Source organism: Nothoprocta perdicaria, unplaced genomic scaffold, assembly GCF_003342845.1.
Source record: "Nothoprocta perdicaria isolate Ctin4 unplaced genomic scaffold, notPer1 scaffold_141, whole genome shotgun sequence".
Lineage (NCBI taxonomy): Eukaryota > Metazoa > Chordata > Aves > Tinamiformes > Tinamidae > Nothoprocta > Nothoprocta perdicaria.
In genome coordinates, this window is record NW_020454550.1 from 205,064 (window position 1) to 229,414 (window position 24,351).

At 42.4% G+C, this 24,351-nt stretch overlaps 1 protein-coding gene across 1 annotated transcript in view; it reads left to right on the forward strand.

Moving 5' to 3' along the window:
- DST (dystonin) overlaps positions 1–24,351 on the forward strand; it is a 105,793-nt gene that overhangs the window by 68,546 nt on the left and 12,896 nt on the right. Inside the window, exons 35-53 of the mRNA XM_026034273.1 lie at positions 171–293; positions 1,084–1,185; positions 2,562–2,663; positions 3,899–4,072; positions 4,762–4,917; positions 7,078–7,275; positions 7,758–7,886; positions 11,004–11,174; positions 12,478–12,633; positions 12,868–13,074; positions 13,978–14,097; positions 17,457–17,626; positions 18,172–18,331; positions 19,487–19,681; positions 20,132–20,260; positions 20,961–21,104; positions 22,212–22,400; positions 23,146–23,275; positions 24,184–24,347. Of these exons, the coding sequence (XP_025890058.1) occupies positions 171–293; positions 1,084–1,185; positions 2,562–2,663; positions 3,899–4,072; positions 4,762–4,917; positions 7,078–7,275; positions 7,758–7,886; positions 11,004–11,174; positions 12,478–12,633; positions 12,868–13,074; positions 13,978–14,097; positions 17,457–17,626; positions 18,172–18,331; positions 19,487–19,681; positions 20,132–20,260; positions 20,961–21,104; positions 22,212–22,400; positions 23,146–23,275; positions 24,184–24,347 (2,919 nt within the window). The remainder of the gene's footprint in view (positions 1–170; positions 294–1,083; positions 1,186–2,561; positions 2,664–3,898; positions 4,073–4,761; positions 4,918–7,077; positions 7,276–7,757; positions 7,887–11,003; positions 11,175–12,477; positions 12,634–12,867; positions 13,075–13,977; positions 14,098–17,456; positions 17,627–18,171; positions 18,332–19,486; positions 19,682–20,131; positions 20,261–20,960; positions 21,105–22,211; positions 22,401–23,145; positions 23,276–24,183; positions 24,348–24,351) is intronic.

The window sequence follows — 24,351 nt, forward strand, 5'->3', positions numbered from 1 at the left end:
TCCCTCTGCCACTGCAGAGGGCTGCTTATCTTTAAAGATCCAGTTTTAAGTCCAGGTGACTTAAAAGAAAACAGAAGCCAAAGCCTGCAGTGTTCAACCTTAAAAGCAAGATACATGTAAATTATTAAATTCAGTATTAGCAGCTTTGGATTGTTTTTTCCTGCTTGTAGGCTGCTAAAGAAGAAATCGATGGACTGCAGGAAGATCTAGAAGCAGTTGTGAACCTTGGCTCTGAACTTATAGCTGCTTGTGGAGAGCCTGATAAACCTATTGTCAACAAGAGCATAGATGAGGTATGGGAAATACAGATGCTTACATCTCTAATGTTAGATGTTTGTACAGATGAAATTGGTGTTTTCTTTTCCCCCAAATATTTTGAAAATTAAGGAAAATTAGGGGGGGGTTAGGGGCAAGGGGAGAGGAAGAAAAAAAGTAAGCTTTCTCTGAAGCTTCTGTGTTAAAATTTGCCATTTGCTTAAATGAATATTGACTCAGATTGCTATATATAGCAAGTTTGATTTGATTAATTTTTTTTCTTAGATTTTGTAAGAGATGATGAAAGTATTCACCTATTAATAGAATAAATGGAATAGAACTGTGCAAAAGTAACACTGGGTTTCAGACATATCTAGTTGATGCCAAGTGMGAAACCTGATCTGAGCCAGTCCTGTTTGGATGTGTGCACACATTATCCAGTTTCTTCCTGATTTCTTTCATGTTCAGCTCTTTAAGTTCCTTTTAAAGTCTGCCTTCATTATAATGATGCAGCTCTACAGCAGTTCCTTACAGTGTTTCCCATACTAACTGCAACCTCAATGCTAATGAGAATACTCAGTAATCAGTAGAGGCTGTATCTGAATCATTAGAGGCTGAGCTGAATTATTACAGCTTCTGTAATCCAGAACTTCTAGTATCTTCTGAAGGAAACTAATTCTGCTTGGGAGAAGAAGGGTTTTTATGTGAAATGAATACGAAATATGCTTAATGGATTGCATTAGTGATTAGTGACTAGTTAGTGAACACCGATTATACTGCAGTGAAATTCTCTTTGGCCACTGGATTAAACTGATCAAACATTTGCAGCTGTATTCTGTCTGGGATGCCTTAAACAAAGCATGGAAGGAGCGGGTGGACAAGCTGGCCGAAGCGATGCAGGCCGCTGTGCAGTACCAGGATGGCCTGCAGGTAAGCTGCTCTGCCCCCCTAATGCAGCCCCGTGCTCTGAGGAACTTCTGCAGTGGGGCAGATGAAAGGCCGTGCCTCACTCGGGTCCCATTTCCTTCAGCAGACGTGGTTTGGAGGGGTTTATTTGCCTTTTTTTTTTTTTTTTTTACATTAGATAATAACCATATTCATTTGCTTTCTTGTAATTGTTCACATATTGCAGTATGTTGAAATCCCAAATTATAGTTTTGGTGTTTAATGATGAATTTTTTTTTTTTTTTTTTTACATTAGATAATAACCATATTCATTTGCTTTCTTGTAATTGTTCACATATTGCAGTATGTTGAAATCCCAAATTATAGTTTTGGTGTTTAATGATGAAAGCAGCAGCACACAAATGCATGGTAATTCTGCTCCCATTTTCCAGTGATGGCTGATACACTGCTTGGTTTGAARGTAACAGGATGCTGGTCCATGTATTCACTCCTACCATTTGTTTGGGCAGAGAACAAAGTTAGGTCATTTCAGTTTTACTGAAACCTTTTAGCAGTCAGTTAAGTAAACAAACTTTAATATTTGCAACAAACAACCAAAAAGTATTAAGAATATATTTTGGGACCACTGTACAAACATATAATTTATCCAGTCCTAGTACTTCAGAAGATTATTATTCTCTTTTAATCTGTAGATAAATTTTCTGGCAATTTTTAAGACATCTTCTGCACTATATGTCTTGTGTTCTGTCAGTGAATGGTTGGAAGACTGAAACATTTGAAAAGATTTCAAAACATCACATTTTGCAAATTTCTTTTTTTTGGCTGGGTGAAATTGTTATCTTTCTCGATTCCTTAAATATCTAAAAACTGCAGTTTCACCTGTCTCTGACCCACGTTGCTAGTGTATTCTGTGCAGCTCCAGCATTCCTTAGTGATAACGCGCTGTGACAGTTTCCCAGGGCACCTCACGATGTATTTTTCCAGAGATACTCCCACGGAGGCTGGCGCTGGGCACGCCGAGCCCTTGGTGCGGGCAGGGTGCCTCCCCTCTGCTCCCTGCAGGAAGCACCAGGGCAGGGGCAGCGCCCGGCTCCCAGCTGCCCCCAGCTGCCCCCAGCTGCCCCCAGCTGCCTGCCCCTTGTGGGGCTTGTGGGGCTCGTGCCCCACTGGGGCCTTGGGGAGCTGGGGAGCAGCAGGCAGCTCCGCCAGCCCCTCCTGCTTCACGAGCATCGGCCAACAGCCCCCGGAAAGGGTCTAGCAGAGGGATTCCTTCTCCTCTGCAATTCATAGAATCACAGAATCCTGAAGGTTGGAATTAGTGTTATCGGAGTAATCTGATAAACCAGATTTTAATACAGTTTGTCTCTTCTCACACTGGCATTTCATGTTGTGACTTTCAGGCTATATTTGACTGGGTGGACATTGCTGTCAGCAAGTTAGCAGCCATGTCTCCCGTTGGAACAGATCTGGAAACAGTGAAGCAGCAAACTGAGGAACTCAAGGTATGAGCTAGCTAAATATTTCATTTATTTTTTTTATCTGACTGTATTTTCTGTATTGTTTGGTATTTTCCTGTATTTTTCAAGAGTCACAGCAATTTTTGTTTTCAACTTTCAGTCAAAAGAATCTGTGAAAATTTCAAAATCCGTTTCATTGCAGACTTTTCCTTCTAAAATGCATGGCTGAAGTTTAGCATTGATTTTGGCAACACTGCCTTTTATTCTGTGAATATGCACTGATAGCTGACAAACACTTGCCATTTCTCTTCTTCTCTTTCAAAGGTTATGAAGAGGATTATTTTGTGATGACCTTTTCATTTTTCTTGTGTTCAACATTTGCAATTTTCTTGAGACACTGGGAAAATGCTCCCAAAGCTTTTCATTTCTGTCACTATAGGTTCTACTAAAATGCTCAAACAGGTCATGTGGTTTTGCTATCAGCAGATCCAGTTTACTGTAAATCTAAATCTCAGGCTAACTTAGAAATCTTTTGGTACAGGTCTTTGGCTAGATATGCTCTTGACATTGCTAAATTACTATACGTACTTTAAATAAAAGCCGGGGACATGGAATCACGTAATGATCAAGTGGAAGCCCTTGSTCTTCTTCCTGTCTTATACATTCTTTTCTTGTCTGTGGGCAGGTTGTTTAATCTATTTTTATGGTGCAACTTCATATGAACAGTAATGACTTACGTTACAAAATTCAAAATAATAATGCACGTATGCATCCAAAGGTGCCCTTATAGGAGGGTGCTTTGCTTAAGAAAATTTGCTCTTAGATCTTTTGAACAATAATCCTATGATAAGTTCAGAGGACTGTATTATCACAGCCACAAGAGCTGCAAATTAGTCAGGTTGTATTTGGCCTTTGTTACAAACCAGAGAGATCTTCAGAGAATAATCTTACATTTAGCATCTACCTTCATCATCCTCTCTTCACAATTAGCAATTTCCGATGGAGTAGTGAGACATTATTGCCTGTTTTCAATGATTTGAGACTGTCTGGGTTATCAGATTGCCTGTTTTCAATGATTTGAGATCGTCTGGGTTATCAGTGCCTTGCATGCACTGTGACCCAAGAAATATGTTTATATAGCACCAATATTAAAGAAAACCCCAAATTTATGAAAGCTGACAATGCTGCATTAGTACTGCAAGCGTGGCTATACTGTGCTGCCTCCAAAATGGTCATTCCTTGTGGTCCATTTATTTGTGTTCTTTTTGTATTCATCATAGCAATTTAAGACAGAGGCGTATCAGCAGCAGATAGAAATGGAAAGACTGAACCACCAGGCAGAACTGCTGCTGAAGAAGGTGACCAAGGAAAGTGACAGCCACACGGTTCAAGACCCGCTCTCGGAGCTCAAACTACTGTGGGACAAACTAGAAGAACAAATCATCAATAGACAGGTAAATGAACTTGAAAGGGAGGACTTCATTCATGACGTAGATGTTGAAGGAAAGATGTTCTTTCATGCTTTTAGACCCTTGGAAGTATTTCTGTGTACCTTCCTCAGTCAACAGTGTCACATCAAATCATGTTGTGGGTTTCTTTTTGGTGAAGTCTTAAGCAGTTAAACACATGTTTATCAGTACAAAATCAGCATCAATTGCTGAGTGGAACTTGTTCTCTTAAAAGTATTAAACTATTTCATGTTGTTTCCAAACCAGTTATCAAGGGGAAASAGAGGTATTTAGAGATGCAGTGCTTTGAAGTGTATTTCTTTCTCAGCTGACACAGTTCACTGCAAAGAAACAGCTTTAAAAAGTTCATACACCAGGTTGCATTTGTGTTAAAATTAATACCTCGGATTACAAAAACTACTACCRTATTTCTGAGGAGTGAATCTGCCAACCCTGTGAGATCTCTAATGGTGAGGAATTTAAGCCTGGTTTGTGAGTAAGCCTGGTTTACAATGGAAGTGCTAATTCAGCTCTAGCTGCAGAGGCAGTTTCTCCGGTAACTGTTTCTCTGTTTTTTGTGCTGTCAGATAGATGAGAGCCCCACTCAGTGAACGCAGCAGCTAGTGGTAACTTAAGCCGATTCAAGAGCATCACGAAGCCGTTTTATTGCTAAATTTATTTTATTTTCACTGCAGCACAAGCTGGAGGGTGCCTTGTTGGCCTTGGGGCAGTTCCAGCATGCCCTGGATGAGTTACTGACGTGGCTGACACATACAGAAGAGTTGCTGAACGAGCAGAAACCTGTGGGTGGAGACCCCAAGGCTATTGAAATCGAACTTGCCAAGCATCATGTACGTAATTATCCTCAATATTAACTGAAACCGTCTTGTGATGTTTATCTTAGTGATGAGTGTTGTTGTAAAGCTTCGTGCTTGATGTATAATTCTTTGTAGAGATTTTCAAGGTGCAGATTAAGGCTAAAATGCAGAGTTGGAAGTGAGTAACTAGTATCTTTCCTCTTGCTCCTCTGTGTTTCCTCCTTCCCTGCATATACCAAGCAACTGGTATGAGTTTTCTTGAAAAAGAGCAGCTCTCTCTGGTCTGCACCTTCATTCACCTTCATTTGACCCAGAAAGCTCCAAAGTCGTCGTGCCTGCTGCTCTCCCTGAAGCCATGAGCTCCTTGATCAGTTCTGCTTGGGCCAGGGCTTACAGAGAGCACTTACACATTGGAACAGCTGGGCTTCTTGGTTCTTCCCTCTCAGAGCAAAAGCAATTTGCTAGGAAAATCTGCAAAATTGTATCTCAGTCGTGACCAACTAAACAAGGGAGCTGCTCTCAAATTCCCAGCCAACCTTAGGGGTARCCCTGCCTTCCTCTTTATGTCTTCGTAAATTACAAAGTAGGTTTTGTAATTACTTTTAAAGACTAGTGTGCCTTTGGAGCCCTTGGAAGAAGAGGGCTTTTCCTGGAGGGCCTGGGAAGTATCTTCCAAGAGGGAGACATCTTCTCTACCTGTTTGTGTGGCTATTCCCGACGAGGTGGCTTCTTCTTAGGGCTGAAGATTTCATATTACCCTCATRAATCTCCTCCTTCCCTTGAAATCTGCCATTTAAATTTCGTTTTGTCTGTCATGTGAAAAGAATCCCTGTTCACAGTTCTTCTTGGATTTGGAGTGAATAGATGGAATGTAACAGCATAAAAATATTTTTCACGTTTTRTTGTCTATGTTAGTGCAGTTTTGCAGCTTCTCTGCAGCTTGTGGAGCTGTCTGTGTGTTCTGCGGGAACTTGAGCCGTGGGAAATAAGTACATGTCCCTTGTGTCTGCTCTTACTGTAACCTGCCTCTAAAAGCAGAACCACCACCCCAACGTGCACCTGAGGGAACCCATGGGGTCTCAGTGAACAGAGGTCTGTTTTGCTGCTTCAGGACACCCAGATGTTGTTGAGGACTCCACCCAGGCAGGGTGCTGGAGGCCTTCAGCAAGCACCCGAGCCAGGCTGCTTCCTTTGCAGAAACCAGAGTGCATAGGTTAGAGAGTTCACACAGTAGCACTTCCTCTGGTAGCCTGGAAAAACAGCCATCTCTTCAATAACTTCAGAAAGAACAAACCTTTTTCTTAGTGAGCCTCAGAAGGAAGGAAGGAGGGAAGGAAGAAGATGCCTCTGCTTCTGTGAATGACCCTTTTTTCATTTGGGAAAGAAGAACTAAGATCTTTAGAGCTTAGTTTAGAAGAGATAATACAAATGTGGTGCACTTCCTGCCTATGAGGACTACCTGTAACTCCCTATTTAGCCAAACACTCTGTGTRTGTTGTTGAAAAGCTCCTTGGGAGGTTGGTTTACGTTTTCTTTTCCATGTGGCAGCATTCTGAGGGAAAGGAGTTTGAGCCACACCTCCAGAAGACTGCCATAAACTTGAATTTTTCAGATGGGGTTGGTTTATTATTCCCTGTTAAACTTTTTGCAGATCTTGTTTTTCTGTCCTTTGATTTTAAAGCCTTACCTTAGTCTTCTGGAAATCTTTCTGAAAACAGCATCCTCTTCCCCAAGCTACTTACTGCTCATTCCAGTTCTATTGTGGTTCCTGGGAATGGGTTTTTAGCCAGCTCTGAGGAGTTTTTATGGTGTCACCTTTGCAGTCCTGTAACCCTACTGTTCCGTGGGTAACCAGCAATACTTATATATTTCCACAACGTCCTCTCCAAACAGAAGTATAATTACAGAAAATATGTAGTAAGTTGAGTGAAGTGATAGTAGATATATGTTCTTCGCCAGCAGTACCAGAAACCTTTCACAAATGTGTTATTATTGGGAAAGAATATATTATTTTAGCTAGGTATAAAAATATATGAATGACTGATGAAATCCATCATATTAGGTGTTAGTGCTTTTGATTGAAGGGAGATWAATTAATGCAGCTTGAACTGCTAGTAGCAGTGCTAATTTTAAACAGTAGCTCAGTTGCTGTAGTTAACCAACGTGGCCATAAACGCTGTGTCCCACGTGCAGGTGCTGCAGAACGATGTCTTAGCCCATCAGTCCACGGTGGAAGCTGTTACGAAAGCGGGAAACGACCTGATCGAATCAAACGCCGTAGAAAAAGCCAGTAACCTACGGCACAAGCTGAAGCTGCTGGATCAGCGCTGGCAAAACGTGCTGAAAAAAACAGAACGAAGGAAACAGCAGCTGGACAAGGCCCTGATCCAGGTGAGTAGGACACGGTTAAATAAGAGAGAACGCAGAAAAGGAGCATTTTATCATGAAATATGTAGACACCTGCATTAGAAGTTGGCCTAAATCAAAACCATAATGGGGAAGGCTCGTGAATGTAAGAGCAGGTTTTGATCCAGCTGTATCTTGCACAGCTGGCCACTGTCTTTGATAGCGCTGAGTCAAGCCTGCAGATTTTGACCTAGGCATTTTAGAGAGCTGCAAGTTATGTATAGATGCATTATTCAGTGAAAACATTGATCCCACATTGCTCACTTAGCCTTCTTTCATGAGTTCTGCTTTTTGTTGTTGATTTTAATGTTGGTACTGCGTACAGCAAGTTCAGATTTTGTTTTGGAGTCCCCGTGGGTTATTGCAAATACCAGATTGAATCTGCTGCCAGCATAACTGCCACCTCTGAGTTAATATCAGAGCGGAAAACATTTAAGCAGGCTCTAAAACGATGCGGTGTAATTTAGGCCCAGGGTTTCCATGGTGAAGTTGAAGACATGCAGCAATGGCTGACAGACACCGAGCGGCCGCTGTTGGCATCGAAACCAGTTGGAGGATTACCAGAAACAGCGAGAGAGCAGCTCAATGCCCATATGGTAAGTATCAGGGCTACAGCACTCTGCAGTCTGCATTTCGGGGCTAACTATCCTCCACGAGTGTTTATGGTAAATACGGAGCCTGGGCCATATATCACACTGCCTGTCCAGTATCTTAAAACATTTTACTGGCCTTCAAACCAGGAACTGCCATTTGCAGCGTTGCAGAAGGGAGCAGTTTGGGAGAGGCCCAAAGCAAAACTGGGTTGAGACAGAAATAAAAGACGTTTTTGCATCCTCGTCCACAGAAAGAAAAAGATGGAGTGTTTATTTTCAGAAATTTTCAGAATTTACAGTTTACAGTTTCTTCAGAGTGATTGATGTTCTCCCCTCTGTCCCCATAACTCCATTTCTGCTTTTTCTAAGACGCAAAGATTAGTCTAAAAACAATCCACAGTCACTTGGACAAGATCCTGAAATGAAGGGAACCGATTCTGTCTGTTCTTGATCTAACCAAAGCTGGTTTTCTAATCAACAGAGCCATTATAGGACTCCTGGGTCATATAGCGAGGCTGATTAAATTAGAAATGGAAAGCTGGTCGGGCTGCCTCCATTATTCCCTTCTTCCTCTCTAAGAAAAATGCTATGGATTTTTTTTCCCCCCCTCAGGGAACCATTGCACTTGACAAACCCCACTCGTTCCACGTCTTACCTCAAAGGAAAGCAGCGCTCCCTTTACACAAAGCCATGCTGTGCTTTCAGCCCTGGCCACAAGCCCAGGGCCAGCGATCTGAACTGCTGACCTCCTGGCTCCGATGCACCAGCGATATTTACAGAACTGTCCCTGAGTTATAGCTTGCCTGACACCGTTTCCATTAGCACAGCCCCTTGTCAGAGCTTTGTAATCTTCTTTTGGAATGATGCTGAAGGTTCTTACCCAAAAGTGCAGGGGTAGGTTGTGTTTGTTTCAAAAGTTACCAGCAACACTCCTTTTTTGAGAGTAAAAAGCAGAGAACCTTACTTTTTTTGGAGGACGAGCTCTTTCTTTCTTGCAATTTTAAAAATAGTTATATAAGAAAGATAGCAAAAAAACCCCACACAAATAGAACTTGCTGTTTTGAAAGCCCCTACCCCTTGATAACCTTTTCACCTTGTCTTGAGAAAACAACTTTTTTTTTATGTGAAGGGAATTAAAAAAAAAAAAAAAAAAAAAAAAAAACCCAGGAGAGTCAGTGGAACTTACTCCATTTTTTATGATGTATTTGGAATCAGATCAAGGCAGAACAATTTTCCCTGGAAAATTTCCGGCTTTGCTTTAGTACATGCCTTTACAGTGCGTATCAGTAAGTCATTTGCTATTTTTACTACATCTTACATATTGATTAAAGAGTGTTTAAACCCAGTTTAATACCGTAGTCAGAACAAGTGTGAATATTGTCCTGATAACATTCACTCCTCAGGTGGGAAGACTTCCTAACAACTGTCCCTTTTACCAAGTTGTTACTGTACTGCGGGCTGTCATATATGGAACTACAGAAGTTGACTCATCAGCTTTTAATGTATAACCCTTAAGGAGAAAAAAAAAAAAACAAGAAAAGGATTTGGTTAGAGTTTAATTAAACTTCACCACATYCCTGCAGATCTGTGTAGATTTTCACTTCTTGGGCAGAGAAAGGCTGAGGCCAGGTGTCATGTTGAGCTTGCAGACTTCAGACTTGCCATTAAGAGATCCAAAATGTGGTAATTTGTGAGGTGTAGCCAGAGAGCAACACTTTGCCCTGGCCTTTGCTGTGTTTGCCATTAGGAACGGTATGTTCCCATCTCCTTGAGTCCAACAGCTGTGTTGCAGACGCGGGCAGAAGAACCCACAGTTGTGACCAGTTCCCAAGCGGGGTTGAGGCCGGGTAGCCCTTCCAGCTAAGGCAGCTCCAGGAACACCATGGAACAGGAAATGAAAATWCAGGACACCACCATTCCAAAGGACTTGCATTCCCCCCGGCCTGCTGGGAGTGTGCTTGCCCTGCAGCACTAGCTCCAGGCCGGTATCTCCGAGGGGTCAGAGCTGCATGGAGCTGCACGGTGCTGGGAACGCTGCGGAAACTCTCCGTGTGTTCCCGGGCACCTGGGGGCAGTGGTGGGGTGGCAGCTGCCCAAAAAGTGGGATCTGGGCCCCCTTTCCCTCCAGGGCCATTTCCCTCCAGGCTAAGAAAGGTGAAGCTTTATAGCCCGAGAAAATTGTTTTAGGGAGGTTGGGAAAATAGGAAGAGGCAGAGCAGGTGACCAAATGGTTCAAAGTCCCCAGGAAGGAAGGAAGGAAGGAAGGAAGGAGGCTTTGTGGCCTGTGAAAATCTCAGCTCCTGCTCCGACCTGCTTCCTGCTTGTCCCTCGTGGGGATCAGGGACGAGCCTGTGCCTAGGCTCTTCTATACCAGACAAACTGTTGGCTTCAGGCTCCGTAGAGCCAGAGGGAAAAGCTTTCCCTGCTGTGTACAGGACAATTATTCCTCATCTTCTTAAATGTGTTCCTCATTTGGGCATCTGCACCRGCTTTGATGATGCCTTTTGAATGGTCTGCTCTAAATTATGAAAAYGTCCTTTTGAGTCAGAGGGAAACACAAGTGTTCCAGTTCTTTTGCCACCTCATATTTAACCTGGTTGAAAGAAAAGAATAGTTCACAGAATACTTAACAGATAAAACTGCTTTTATGCATTACTGCTGTGTTGCAGCAGGTTAAAGTCTCCTGTGTGCATGAAAACCTTTAGTCCCGACACCTGGCAAGCGAGGGAAGACTCCGGCAAAGTGGGAGAGGGTCAAGGAGCCCTCCCAAGTTGTCCCGGTGCTTTTGTTGGATAGCTCTGGGCTTGCAGCATGCGGAATGATGCTGACAGCCAGGGTGCTTCAGCTGCACATGGACCTGAACTGGATTGCAGCAGACCTTGCACAGCGAGATGGGTGCCTAGTGTTTTCCCTGCAAGGCTTTGGAGCCCAGCGAAAACATCTGACACAAAACCCAAGTCCTCGTTTCCTGAAGAACTGGGCCCTTCCCCTGGCTTTCTGTGGATTACCTGGGTTTCCTGTATTAGCCTTAACTGTACCCACAACATGTTGGGGGAAGAGAAGGGTACACTTGCAAAGAGTATTGAATTTCTACCTSACTTACTATTTTTTTTAATTTAGGAACTTTGTGCTGCCTTTGAAGACAAAGAAGAGACCTATAAGAATCTAATACAGAAAGGCCGGCAGATGCTTGGAAAATGCCCAAAATCTGCGAAAACGAGCGTCGAGCAGGACATAAATAACTTAAAAGAAAAATGGGAATCAGTACAAACAAAGCTCAACGAAAGAAAAGTATGTGGTCTTAAAAATAGAAGTGTAAATCACGTATTTAAGCGTGTTATTGTCTAGTCCTTTCATACATACAAACTTGCTGGATCTTGCAGGTCTTTCAGTTACGCAAAATWCATTGGAATGTTTAGCAAGTGCTAAGAAACCCGTGGGATTCAAGAAGTTAATTTACCCTAAATGAGGGGTTAAAAAGACAGAATTTTGTTCCATAGAAATATGCTAACAAATACTGTCATATATTCATTTTCTAGAATGAGAGCTTTTGTGAGTTTTTTTTTAATTTTAGTGATCATAGACATGAGAAAATGAATAAACTTATTTGATATTTCAGTTTTATTTCTTTTTCAACACAGAATTGCTGCTTTCCTTTTCCTAGCTTTTATCCTCTTAAATTTCCAAACACTTGGCCTTCTGCCACCTACTTCAAGTAACTACCTTCTGCTGTAACGTAGCTCAACAGGACGATTTCAGGGATGTGCAACATGCGTTTTCCTATTCATTTCATTTTGCTTTCATTTCTTTTTGAAGCATAGTCCATTTGTTCTTCTGTCAATCAATGAATAATACCAATAACTACAAACACAGAACCCTCTGTGCAGCCCTGATTTGTAAAAGGTTAAATATTTCACTCCCAGCTATACTTGAAAATAAGAAAATTCATGTCTCTTAGCCATGTAAGAACATCRAATTAATACATAATGTGAGCACCTTCTTGCAGGAAGCTGTAAGGTCAGGGTACTAAGYTAGTCCAACCATGTGGCTGTATAAAAATCTCTGACCACTTTCAGTAATCAAAAATAAAAAGCGGTATCTGAAAAACAGTGTTGATCCAGGCAGCACAAATGGTGWTTGGGCATTATTTAGAAGATATGATCTAGGCAAGCTTGTTTTTTTTCCCTTCGTGCAAGAGAATAAATTAGGTGATATCTCCAAGGCTTCCCCAGCGGTGCTGCCACTTTAGTTTTCTGAGCTTTTGTCTTGAAATTGGTAAACTCATATGTTCCATTACAAATGAGGAGTGCCAGAAAAAAATGTCCAGTTGTGGAAGACCTGGAGACCTGATAATAGATGCTGGATTTTCTACTTATTTATATAATTTTACTGGTAATTTTCTATCTGTCTCTTCCACCTGTACTCATATGTGAGCTGTTAGTTGAAAATGTAAAACTCAGGAACTCAGGAACTTTGAGATAGATTTTTTTTTTTTTTTAATAAAAGCTCCTCCAAAATGCTAAGCAGAAGTGGTTTAGTTGGCTGAAGCACCTATGAAACATCAACTGATACTGAGGTGTGACCTATTTTACAGACCAAACTGGAGAACGCGCTCAGCTTAGCCATGGAGTTCCACAATTCACTTCAAGACTTCATCAACTGGCTTACCCAGGCGGAGCAAACTCTGACTGCTGCTTCTCGGCCAAGTCTTATCTTGGATACTGTCTTGTTTCAAATTGATGAACACAAGGTATGTGAAGAAACAGATGTGCAGTGTTCTTCTCCCACTCTTTGGAGATACAGGGTTCATTTGGACATTGCTTAAGTAATGTTGGCACTCAGAGAAATGTTTAATTTGTTTTAAAATTGTATTTTATGGTCTTTCCCACTGCATGATCCTTTATCAGGCTGTTTTTCACTGTTACCCAGTGCATGAGCAATACAATATTCAGAGTAATTTTTTTCCCTTCTTTTTTTCCCCAAGGCTTTTGCCACAGAGGTGAATTCTCATCGGGATCAAATGCTYGAGCTGGACAAAACTGGAACCCATTTGAAATATTTCAGCCAGAAACAAGATGTTGTCCTTATTAAGAATCTACTGATTAGTGTTCAGAGTAGATGGGAAAAAGTAGTCCAACGCTTAGTTGAAAGGGGAAGAGCTTTGGATGACGCAAGGAAAAGAGCCAAACAGGTAATGTGACAGCTGTTGTGCAGCTCTTTGAACTTAGCTGTAATTAAATCCAGGCCCTTGAGGTATATGGTACTTTAAAGCCCTTTCAAGCAAGTCTGGGGTTAGTGTAACAGATTTTGTTGAATTAGTGGAGCAATTTCTGTGATTCAATCATAGAGCACTTCATTTGGAAGGTGAAAGCTTCATTTTCAACCCGAGTAGCGACTTCTGTCTACGGTGCAGGATAGTCTGAAAATTGCAGTATGGCTTCCAGATGTATTTTAGGGCCATCTGTCTTCAAAAAGAAGTCACAMAATCAACCCCTTATATTTTAAGGAATGTGGTGAACCCCCGTCCCTGCTTTGKGRGAGTATKGCTTAGTATTTTCTTCCTAGGTTTWCACTGGGCCCTAGTACTCATCATTTCCCCATCTAATATATTAGTCGCTAGGCCAATGTCTTCTGGGCAGAAAGATCATGAAGGGTTCACACAATCACAGAATGGTTGAGCTTAGAAGGGRCCTCYAGAGATCATYTAGTTCAWCCCCACCTCCTGCTCCAGCAGGGACACCCAGAGYACGGGGCCCAGGGYGGCATCCAGGCRGGTTTGGAAGACCTCCAGAGRAGGAGACTCCACAGCCTCCCTGGGCAGCCTGTTCCAGGGCTCTGTCACCCTCACAGTGAAGAARTTCTTCCTCACATGMAGATGGGAGGAAGATGGAAGGGTTRCTGATTGGCCTGCAAGAAAAGTACTTAGTGAAGTCAGTTGGGCAAGTGTCTCTTGAAGAAGTCAAAGACAGAGAGCTCACTGATCCTTTCCCAAGTTTGCAAAATGCTTGGTTGGTCTGTAAAGAATATATAATTCTTTTGACCATTTCCTGCACCACTATGTATGTAAATCAATGCAAATCTCACTTTCCCACAGTTCCACGAAGCCTGGCATAAACTCATGGAATGGCTGGAAGAATCCGAGAAGTCTTTGGATTCAGAGCTTGAAATTGCAAACGACCCTGACAAAATAAAGCTGCAGCTTGCACAGCATAAGGTGAGTGACGGCTGGTGAAATGCAAGGTGCCCAGTGAGGTGGCAGGCAAGCCTGTCACCTTTGACACCAGCCAGGCAGCCAGGGAGGTGGGTTTATTGCCTCCCTGCAGTGGGGAGCATCGTGCTGGCCGGTGCTTGTTGCCAGGGGTAAAACTGGTGCAAGTGGGAAAAGTTCTGCTACCCACCTACAATGGGCAAAAAATGGGAAACTTCTGGATTAGCCTGGCTTTCCAAGCAAACCATGGTATTATGAAAGAGAAGGCAGCTCTGCACTTGCATGAGACACAGAGCAAAAGTCTAGAGGAAGTTTTTACTTTGTTGTTATTTTTGTAAAGAGCCACGAATATACTACTAGGAATCACATGGATGAATGGCAGACTCTTCAAAAAGAGGCTCCTGCTAAAAATTTATCTTGGAGCAGTTTTCTCAGAGACAGAGTAGTGAAATATCACTCATTCTTCTGTGTTTAGTCATACAGTTACTTCTTCTCTATTTTAYTCTCCTTTTCACCTTTTAGTCTTACTTTTTTTTGTCGTTCTGAACTATATTCCCAAAGTTTAGCAACTCTACTATTTCCTTTTTTGTGTAGCTTCTGATGACTTACAAGTCTTTGACTTGTATCATAAGGATTGTTCACTGTGTCAATTTTATCATTTCACAGTTTCCATGATGGTTTCAGATTGTTTATCAAACAGGGGAATATTCTCCTTTAGTATGGCAAAACTGGCTGTTAGTCAGGCAAAAACGGTGTTACCTGTGTTTACTGTTAGAGTTGTTAGATAAAGCCTGCATTAGCATTCTGTTATGCTAACTCTGCAGTTTCAGCTTGTTCTGGGATTGCTCTTGTTGCCAAAATCGGAAGTCAGCCCTGAGAATATAGGGAAAAAAYTCCTTCTGTTCAGATGATCTTTCTTGTCTGCTCTGATGGTGTCACTTGTCTAATATTTCCATTCTTCCTCTTTCTTTATATAAAAATGTAGAGCCCTCATGAGTAAAACCAACATCCTGTGCCTTGGCGTGCGGCTTCTTCCCGTCCCCCAGTCCGTCCTTCTGTCCTCCTCCTCTCGTTAAATGTAGGCTGGAGACCCCACTTCTTCTTTCTGYCTAGAGCAGTACCTCCTGGGAGGCCAGACCTCCTCACCCTGTCTGGCAGACTCCTCAGTTCTGTCAGGACCTTTCCTGCAGTCTGTTTTCCTACAAAATGCCCGCGGAGAGTAGCTACTTAAGTTGCYTGGCCCTCATTTATTATGAGGAACATGATAGTATGTGGCACAGGAACACTGAGATAAAAGCTGGTGATTTGGAGAAGGAAGGTGAATGTAGATGAAGGAGGGAGTTCTGCGGAGTTTGTGACTTTAAACCTCAAACCACCCCTTCCAAGAAATGGGACTCMGTTGTTTTTTAATGAGCTGTTGAACCTCCCAGCTTTGCATTGTCCTTCCTTGTATTTTCAGTCTTTTCCTTCCACTCCCATGTTTACTCCCTGCGTCGGTCTTTGTCTTTTCTTCCCAGCCTCGAAGGTTTCCTTGCTCTGTTCAGTTACTGATTTTGATATCTGAATGTGTGTGCTTTCTGTGTGTGCTATAAGCAATAACTCAGGCTCACTCTTTGCCAGGTTGTTGCTGCCAAAAAAACAAGAGATAAAAAGAAAGAAAGAAAAAAGGAGCCAGGAAGACAGCATGCTGTCTCCCTCTCATATCTAGTGTGTTGCCAGGGACTTTTGGGGGTTACACATGGTCTGTGTATTGGCATTTTTTTTCCCATTTGTAGAAGTTAGGAATGGAAAGCCCCYTACTAGATCACACAGTCCACTCCTCTGCTAACACTGGGTGTGCTTTATGATACATTTATATGAACCTCACTATTTTATCTGTATGTCCCTGCCTACTTTAGCAAGGAGGCATATAGTTAATTATTGAGGTTTCATTCCTTTTACCTATCTGCCCTTGGCAGCTGTGATGTCTTCAACCACAATCTGCTCTCAGTTGCACCTCTGTGGAAGTAAATACACGTAGACTTGGGCCAATGTGTGCAGACCAGCTCCCAAGGAATGCATTAACTAAAACCCTTCCTGCTCCTTCATATGGGTTTTAACTGAGCGATCCTTCTCTGGCTGCCCTTTCCTTTGGCTTTTTTTGTGCAAATCAAGTAACAGTGAGTATGTAGCTCAAGGTAATGAATAAAACCTGTCAAATAGGAGGAGCATGACACAGGCATTCACATTATCCTTGGTGAAGTCAGCCCACACTTCCCATGGCTGATCCCTGTTCTTGCCTCCTCCTGCTTCACACACCCTTCATTCCCTTCCTCTGAGCAGAACCTCTTTGGGCTGCTATTTTTTTGTGTCAGATAAGAACATTTGATTCTGGACAACTGAGAACTATAAAGCAAACTTGTGACATTTTTTTTATTGTTTTTTTACCAGTTTCCCACTAATAATCTCACTAATAATCCCACTAATAATGACARCACAAAAGAAAATCCTTTAAGAATTAAACATTGCTACGTAGGGGGCTGCTTTTATCTTTTGGCACTGTTCTTCATTACTTGCTGTGACTGTACTTAATTACTTGCTGTGACACTGTTAAGCTCTCTGAGGTCTCAGTTGAGGTGTGTTGCTGTGTGTTCCCTTGTGACAAATTACCACAAACTCCATATAGATCTTCCTGTCAGAGCCGCCAGGCGCTTGTGTCTGTGGCATCACCATCATCCCCAAGAGTTCCTCAATCCTAATGGCTTTATTCCAACCTAAACTACATTATTGGGATCCCCCCGACTTCCTCTTGTGCCTCAGTCCACATGCTTTTGGMATACAATTCTTCCTGGTTATGATATGCTTTAATCTAGTGAGGATTCAGTGCTCGTGACCCAGTGTGGACCATGCTGAGCCAAAGCAGGGTCACCTTTGCACCTTGAGGACACTCTATCCTAGCTTGAAGTCTTGGTCTGTATACATACAGCGTGAAGACCCCTCATGCTTCGTGTACATGCTTCCCAAGGAGCACGTTTGTCTTTCTCAGGCAAACTAAAATTTAAGAGTATTGTGGCAGGTCAAGAATCACCACTGTCCTTGAAGGAGGGTATTTCCATGAATTCTTCCAGTARGTGTAGAGCTGCTCTTACAGGTGTGGACAAAAGACAAGGGCTCTGCTAAAATCTCAAGCCACTTAGTTCTATGACTTGCACCTTCACTATGGTACTAGCAGACTAGAAACGTTTACTAAGCAGTAAAATGAGGTAAAATTTGCATGCAACAACATTTACAATTTACACTGTAARTAATATGGCAGAGATGAATCAACTACAGCCTGCAGGTAGTTAATGCTGTATGAGTGTTTTCTTTTTCTTCCATGCATACAGGAATTCCAGAAATCTCTTGGTGCCAAACATTCTGTGTATGATACCACGAACAGGACTGGACGCTCCTTGAAAGAGAAATCCACTTTGGCTGATGACAATTTGAAACTAGATGATATGCTGAGTGAACTAAGAGATAAATGGGATACAATTTGTGGAAAATCAGTAGAAAGGTAAATAAAAAGTAAAATTGTTTATTTCTTTTGGCAAATAAGGAGGCTTATGACAATTCTTTGGGCTTCTGCTTTGGTTTCTGTGGCCTATGAGGAAAATGAGAAATTGAATCTTGTTTGATAATTGAGTACCAAAACAGTAAAATATTAGAAATGCATCCTCCCTGCTTTCCTTATGCTATGGACAAGGATTGAGAAGAGCCGGAAGAGCGTCCCTCATAGAATCACATAGAAACACAGAATTTTTGAGGTTGGAAGGGACCTCTAGAGATCATCTAGTCCAACCCCCTGCTCCAGCAGGGACACCCAGAGCACGGGGCACAGGGCRGCATCCAGGCGGGTTTGGAAGACCTCCAGAGAAGGAGACTCCACAGCCTCCCTGGGCAGCCTGTTCCAGGGCTCTGRCACCCTCACAGGAAAGAAGTACCTCGCATGCAGATGGAACTTCCTCATCTGTTTGGGAATCTGCTTTGCACTGGCCAGTGCTTTACACCTCTAAGTGCTCTTTAACTTTTTTTGTGTTTTGTTGTGTTCTTTTTCCCCAGGCAAAATAAGCTGGAGGAAGCTCTGTTGTTCTCGGGTCAGTTTACTGATGCTTTGCAAGCTCTCATTGACTGGTTGTACAGAATTGAGCCACAGCTGGCCGAAGATCAGCCAGTGCATGGTGACATTGATCTAGTCATGAACCTGATTGACAATCACAAGGTAATTTTAAAAATATCCATCTTTTTTAATTACTGAATTGCTAGTGTCACATTTCAATACTATCTTTACTCGACTGTTCTGTGATTTTAGAAACATAGAATGTTTCTTGAAGGAAAAAGTTAATAACCTATTGGCCTCAATTAGCTCTGAGATATTCCCAATGATTCTGCCTTCTTGTGCATAGTGGATATCATATCAAACATAAATGCACCTCAAATGTGCATAGTGAATATCATATCAATTATAAATGCACATTTAGGAATATTTATATGAACCTGAGCTCTGGGTTCAAGGTTAGGAGATGAAGGGTCGATCACGGGTCACCCATGAGTGTCTTTGAGGGTTCAAAGATTGTTCAGGGAGCAGGAGATTTTGTCCATCACGGAAAAACCACCAACAACAACCCTAAAACCCCAAACAACCAAAACACAGATGATCTCTGAAAACAGCCTGAAATGTGCTGGAACTGCTTCTGAAATGCTCCTGTATCCCCCAGTTAAGTCATAGTGACCTGGTATACTGTAATATTGTGTATTGACAGTTACAGTATACTTTGTATGCAATACACAATGTGCAATACACAACATAAGCCTTAAAAGGTTCCTTTATGTAACTGGAGCTTGTTCTGTCTGAGAATGTGACTGCACTCTCACGGAAATAAAGGACTGTGTGGCAATATGTCCAGCCCTACCAGTCAGACCCTCAGATGGGTCTTGATTTCTGGTTTTACAATATTAACCTTTTGTTTTGATTGTTAGCATTTTATGTGATCTTTGCTTTCTGAGGCAATCTTGCACTTCTCTTGCAATGTCAGATGTATTGCTTTGGCAAGAACTTAAGCCACTGTGGCTAGGAGGATAGATTCCCCATGCTCTGCATTGAGATGAGCTGTTCTCAGGAACTGCCTGGATTTTAGTACTATATTCCTTTTGCAAAGACAACATGGCAAAACATTCTGTGCAAACTGCAAAAGGCAGAGGGTTTCTGCCTTTTCKTCAAATAAGCAAAACTTTTGTATTTTGCATCACTTAGATGGAAATACTCTTGACTGAACTGAGCTCATGTTTTGATATCTTCTTAAAAGAAATGTTTTGTTATTCTGTGTATAATTGTGTTAGTAAATTAAGCATTCCACACGTATTTTGTGGTGCCCAGGCCTTCCAGAAAGAGCTGGGGAAGAGAACGAGCAGCGTGCAGGCCCTGAAGCGCTCGGCCAGGGAGCTCATCGAAGGCAGCCGCGACGACTCGTCCTGGGTCAAGGTCCAGATGCTGGAGCTGAGCACGCGCTGGGAGACAGTTTGTGCCCTGTCAGTGTCCAAGCAAACACGCCTGGAGCAGGCTCTCCGGCAGGTAAGAGTACGACTGATACCACAGGCAGCTGAGGAGAAGCAAAGAAACACATACTCCGTGCCAGCTGCCCTGAATTTTTATTTGTATTTCTTTTGGTTTTGTTCAATATCACTCAGGCTATGCAGAAAATACAGGTCTCCTCTCTTCAGCTGCTTCCTGACAGCCCCTCCTGTGTGGTTTGTCAGCCAAAAGGCTCAGTTCTCAGCTGAGCTGCCCAGGCACTGTAAATGAGGTGCCTAAAAGCATGAACAGGCTGTTAGGCTTCCTGTACTTTTGAGGGGGAAGCCTGGGATGTTTCTACAATTACGAAAATGCAGTACTGTTTATCATAGACTTTTCCATGGAAAGCTGATGTGCCCGTACTGCACCTGGGCTCACTTTCCTCGGGTAAGCTGCATGGTGCCTGTCAGGTCCCCTCAGGAGTGACTGTGCCTTCCTGGTGTTGAACAGGCAGAAGAATTCCACTCCGTTGTCCATGTTCTCTTGGAGTGGCTGGCAGAGGCTGAGCAGGCCCTGCGATTCCATGGCGTCCTTCCAGATGATGAAGAGGCTCTGCGGACACTAATGGAGCAGCACAGGGTAAGCGAGAAGTAAAGCGGATCTGGTTCATTCTGGAATGTCTATTACAGGGTGGAAATGAGGGAAACAAAGCAGAATCTAGCTCAGGTTTTCAAGTCTAGCAGCTATGGTTTGTCTTTGTGATTGCTTTTATAGAGAAATTAGRAATTTGCTGGCTTTGAGAGTGTGGTGCCCATGCGTAGTGGGGGTTCTTCTGAGTCATACTGGTTTACTAAGGAAATAATATTTAGAGAGTTGCTGCAAACATCAAGAGATGGATTCAGAAAGCTTGGTGGGACAAGTGCCACTTGGCAATTACATCAMACAGGGTTGAGTAGCAAAGGGTCATCTTAACACTGCTGAACAAGCCACCCTAGGCTTTCCCTTCAAGGTCATCTTTAAGCATGAGCAGAATGATGTTACCATCCATTCACCTTCTGTCGTGGTGAGGCACCGTGCTCTCRTGCTTCTCCTGCCTTAGATACTGAAATGATGCAGTGCCATCAGTACTGCCAGTACTGCAGGACAAGCCATCAAACTGACTGTGCAGTAATGAGCTGGGGCAAAGGCTGAATGAAGAGCATGACTGAAAAATACGAATCTCCAAGCTTTGAGAGATGTAGAGGCCTTTGATCTTACAGATTATCCATTTACTTAGAGGTTACTCAGATTTTTCCTGTAACTTTGGGCACCATCTAACGGAATTTGTTGCTCTGACTAGGAATTTATGAAGAAACTGGATGAGAAGAAGGCAGAGCTGAATAAAGCAACAGGTATGGGCGAAGCTCTCCTGGCCATCTGCCACCCAGACTCCGTCACCACCATTAAGCACTGGATAACAATCATCCGAGCCAGATTCGAAGAGGTCAGTCTCTCTCAAGGCATCTTCACTGAAACAGTCTGTCTTTGGTTGGAGCGAAGGTGGTAGCTAACATGATAGTTTATATTGAGAGGAAATGGTCCAGCTGCCGAGAAAGGAACATTTAAAATACCCAGTGATGTATGTAAAATGCCATCCTTCCATAGGTTTTATTTCAAAACTTAAAGGACTTCAGGTACTAAAGCAGATAGTCAAGTTCATTTGTATGTGCTAAAAGAAATACTGCCTGACACTTGTCACTTGAGGAAAATTATTTCTAGGGAGAAATTTAAAATACAAGAAAAAATAACAAGGCAAGCTTGAAACATCATTTTCTAATGGCACTGAGYGCAATGTCTTCTCAGTCTGGAAGCTTTCTGAATGATTTAAGCAGCTACAAGGAGGTCCCAGAAGACACAGTGCACACTTTAGATCTAGAGGAAATGGCCACAAACTGAAGCATCAAAACTTCAGCAGGAACTTAAGGAAAAAATTTTTTCATGTGAGGGTGACAGAGCCYTGGAACAGGCTGCCCAGGGAGGTTGTGGAGTCTCCTCCTCTGGAGGTTTTCCAAACCCGCCTGGATGCCGCCCTGTGCCCCGTGCTCTGTGTTTCCATGCCTGTGCAGCGGGGTTGGACTAGATAACCTCTGGAGGTCCCYTCCAACCTTAAGGATTCTATGGTTCTATGMTTCTCAGTTGCTAAACATAGCATTTTGTGTGTGTATGAAGTTTAGAGAAAAACAAATGCTACTGTTAGCAAAGTGTGGCCCCGGAATTCCCAGGAGGAAGGCCGACTCCTCCTCCTCCTTCCCCGTCTGAGTCCTGTGTCGTTCATTAGCTCACGAATGTGTGTAATCAAGTCCTTGCTAAATTGCCAGAAGTCACAGTTCTGAGCACTTAATAGTGCCTAGATTTGAATTGCTGGGACRAAGTGTGGTTGAACTGGGAATTCTGCCATCTAGCACCTTTAGCAAGCTGGCCACCTTTGGTAATGAAGCAGCAGTATGGMGTCTGAGAGGAGGATACAGGTTTACAGTTAGTATGGCAATTTAAAATAAATATCAAAGAGCTCCAGATGTGCCAATATTCATGCCCTGATCCTTTCATCCAGGTATTAGCGTGGGCTAAACAACATCAGCAGCGGCTTGCAGGAGCTCTCTCCGGGCTTATTGCTAACCAGGAGTTGCTGGAAGCCCTGTTATCCTGGTTGCAGTGGGCAGAGACCACCCTTATTGAGAAGGATAAAGAGGAAGTCCCCCAGGAGATTGAGGAAGTGAAAGCGCTCATAGCTGAGCACCAGGTAAGGTCTCTGCAGTGCCATGTGTCTCCTGCATGTTCCACAGCTGGTGCTCACAGCTCAGCTTCCAGTAAGGAGTGTGAATCTGCTTCCCTGTGTCCTGTTTTAATCCTTCCATCACTTCCCTGAGTGCTTGTGTGCGTGGTTTCTGTGTAGGTGAAGTGCTTGTGCTTTATTCAACACAAAGAGGTAAGGAACCAATCCAGCCAGTGCAGCATTGTCCTAAAAGCAAAGCCAGAAATCCCTCTTGGAATAAGGCTAATAGTCAGAAACCTGCGACATGTGAAATACATTACCGTGTGCTGCCTTAGAATTAGAGTGCAGTATGGCTGTGCTGACTGTATTGCAAAAATACAGTGCCAGAGGGAGCTGCTGATGCTTGGGAGCAGGCACAGTTTACATACCTTAGCTGTCTCCCTTCTGTGACCTGCAGTCTGCACAAGAAAGGACAGATCTTACACAGGTAAGGAATCAAAAAGTTGAGCAAACTGCTTTTACATTGAGGCTGTGTTTAATAGTGAGGCCACGGTGGTCCTAAAATGGTCCTAAAAGCTTATATTGATGATTTTTTTTTTTTGGCCTATGAAAAAAACACTTCATTTGTGGTCTTTTGTGAGGCTGACATTATCACAGTCTTTCTTTTTCACTGTTGTTCTTGTAACTTTGGTGTTTTGATATTGTATATGTTTTTCATCTTTGTACTCACTTTTGTGTATTGTTAATGAAAATAACCTCTATTTAATTGCAGACCTTCATGGAGGAAATGACCAGAAAACAACCTGATGTGGATAAAGTTACCAAGACCTACAAAAGAAAAGCACTTGAACCCATTCCAGTACAATCTCATATTCCCATCCTTGATAAGGGAAGAGCAGGAAGTAAGTAATAAATTATTTTTGGGCAAGTCACTTAGAAAGTTGCCTATGARTATGAATAACCTAATAGGTATGATTAGCATGAGAACACTCATGTGAAAGGGGGTGAAATTCTCTCTTCGTTGATTTTTGTAATATATTAGAATATATTGCCATATATTTTTCATTGTGATTAAACTTTTTTTACAATAAATTTCTATTTCAATTATGCTGATAGACAAGATACAACCATGACACTTCTTGGAATTAATTTGGTATCAATTTTGTCCTGAAAATAAAAAAAAAGACCATAACATTTTAAAATTTGTCCATACTTCTTGAACATGCATTTTACTGCATGTAGACTTTCATGGGCTGATAAACTTACAGCAATGTGCACAGGTTAATTGTTTGTCAACCTACTATTATTCAAAAGTAAACATCTTCTTTTCACACAAAAGTAAGAACAAGAATTTGCTTTTACTGTCTGTTAAGTTAATATGAGAATTATAGTAGGAAGTCTTCTGTTCAGCCATGTTCAATGGAAAGTGAGTCCTCAAGTTGGGAATTTGCTTTTGTATTTTATATATTCTGACCTGTTGCATTTTTTAGATCTAGTTYCCCATACATATTTGGAATCTATTGAACTCATGTTTTTACTTTACAAAGCTGTCTCAACAGAAGTTTTTTTACAACTTTATTTAACTTGTGCAGCTTCACTGGTAGAGCCAGTAGTAGCTGCCACTAGCTAACAATAAATAATGTGATCACAATGTGGTCCTGTCCAAGCAATGTCAAAAGTCTTATTAGAAAGAATTATACCAAAATTAGGGCTCATTATTTGTGACAAAAAAAGTAGTTTTAGGAAGGTCAAGCACCCTTCCTAAGAATGTTTTCTTTGAACTGGGTGAGACTTGTATGTGTTTTAACAGGAAAGCGTTCCCCAACGCCCGGCATCTATCCCGCAGCGACGCAGACCCAAATTGAAACCAAGAATCCGAGGGTAAACCTCTTAGTCAGCAAGTGGCAGCAAGTCTGGCTGCTGGCCTTGGAGAGAAGGAGAAAACTTAACGATGCTCTGGACAGACTTGAAGAGGTCA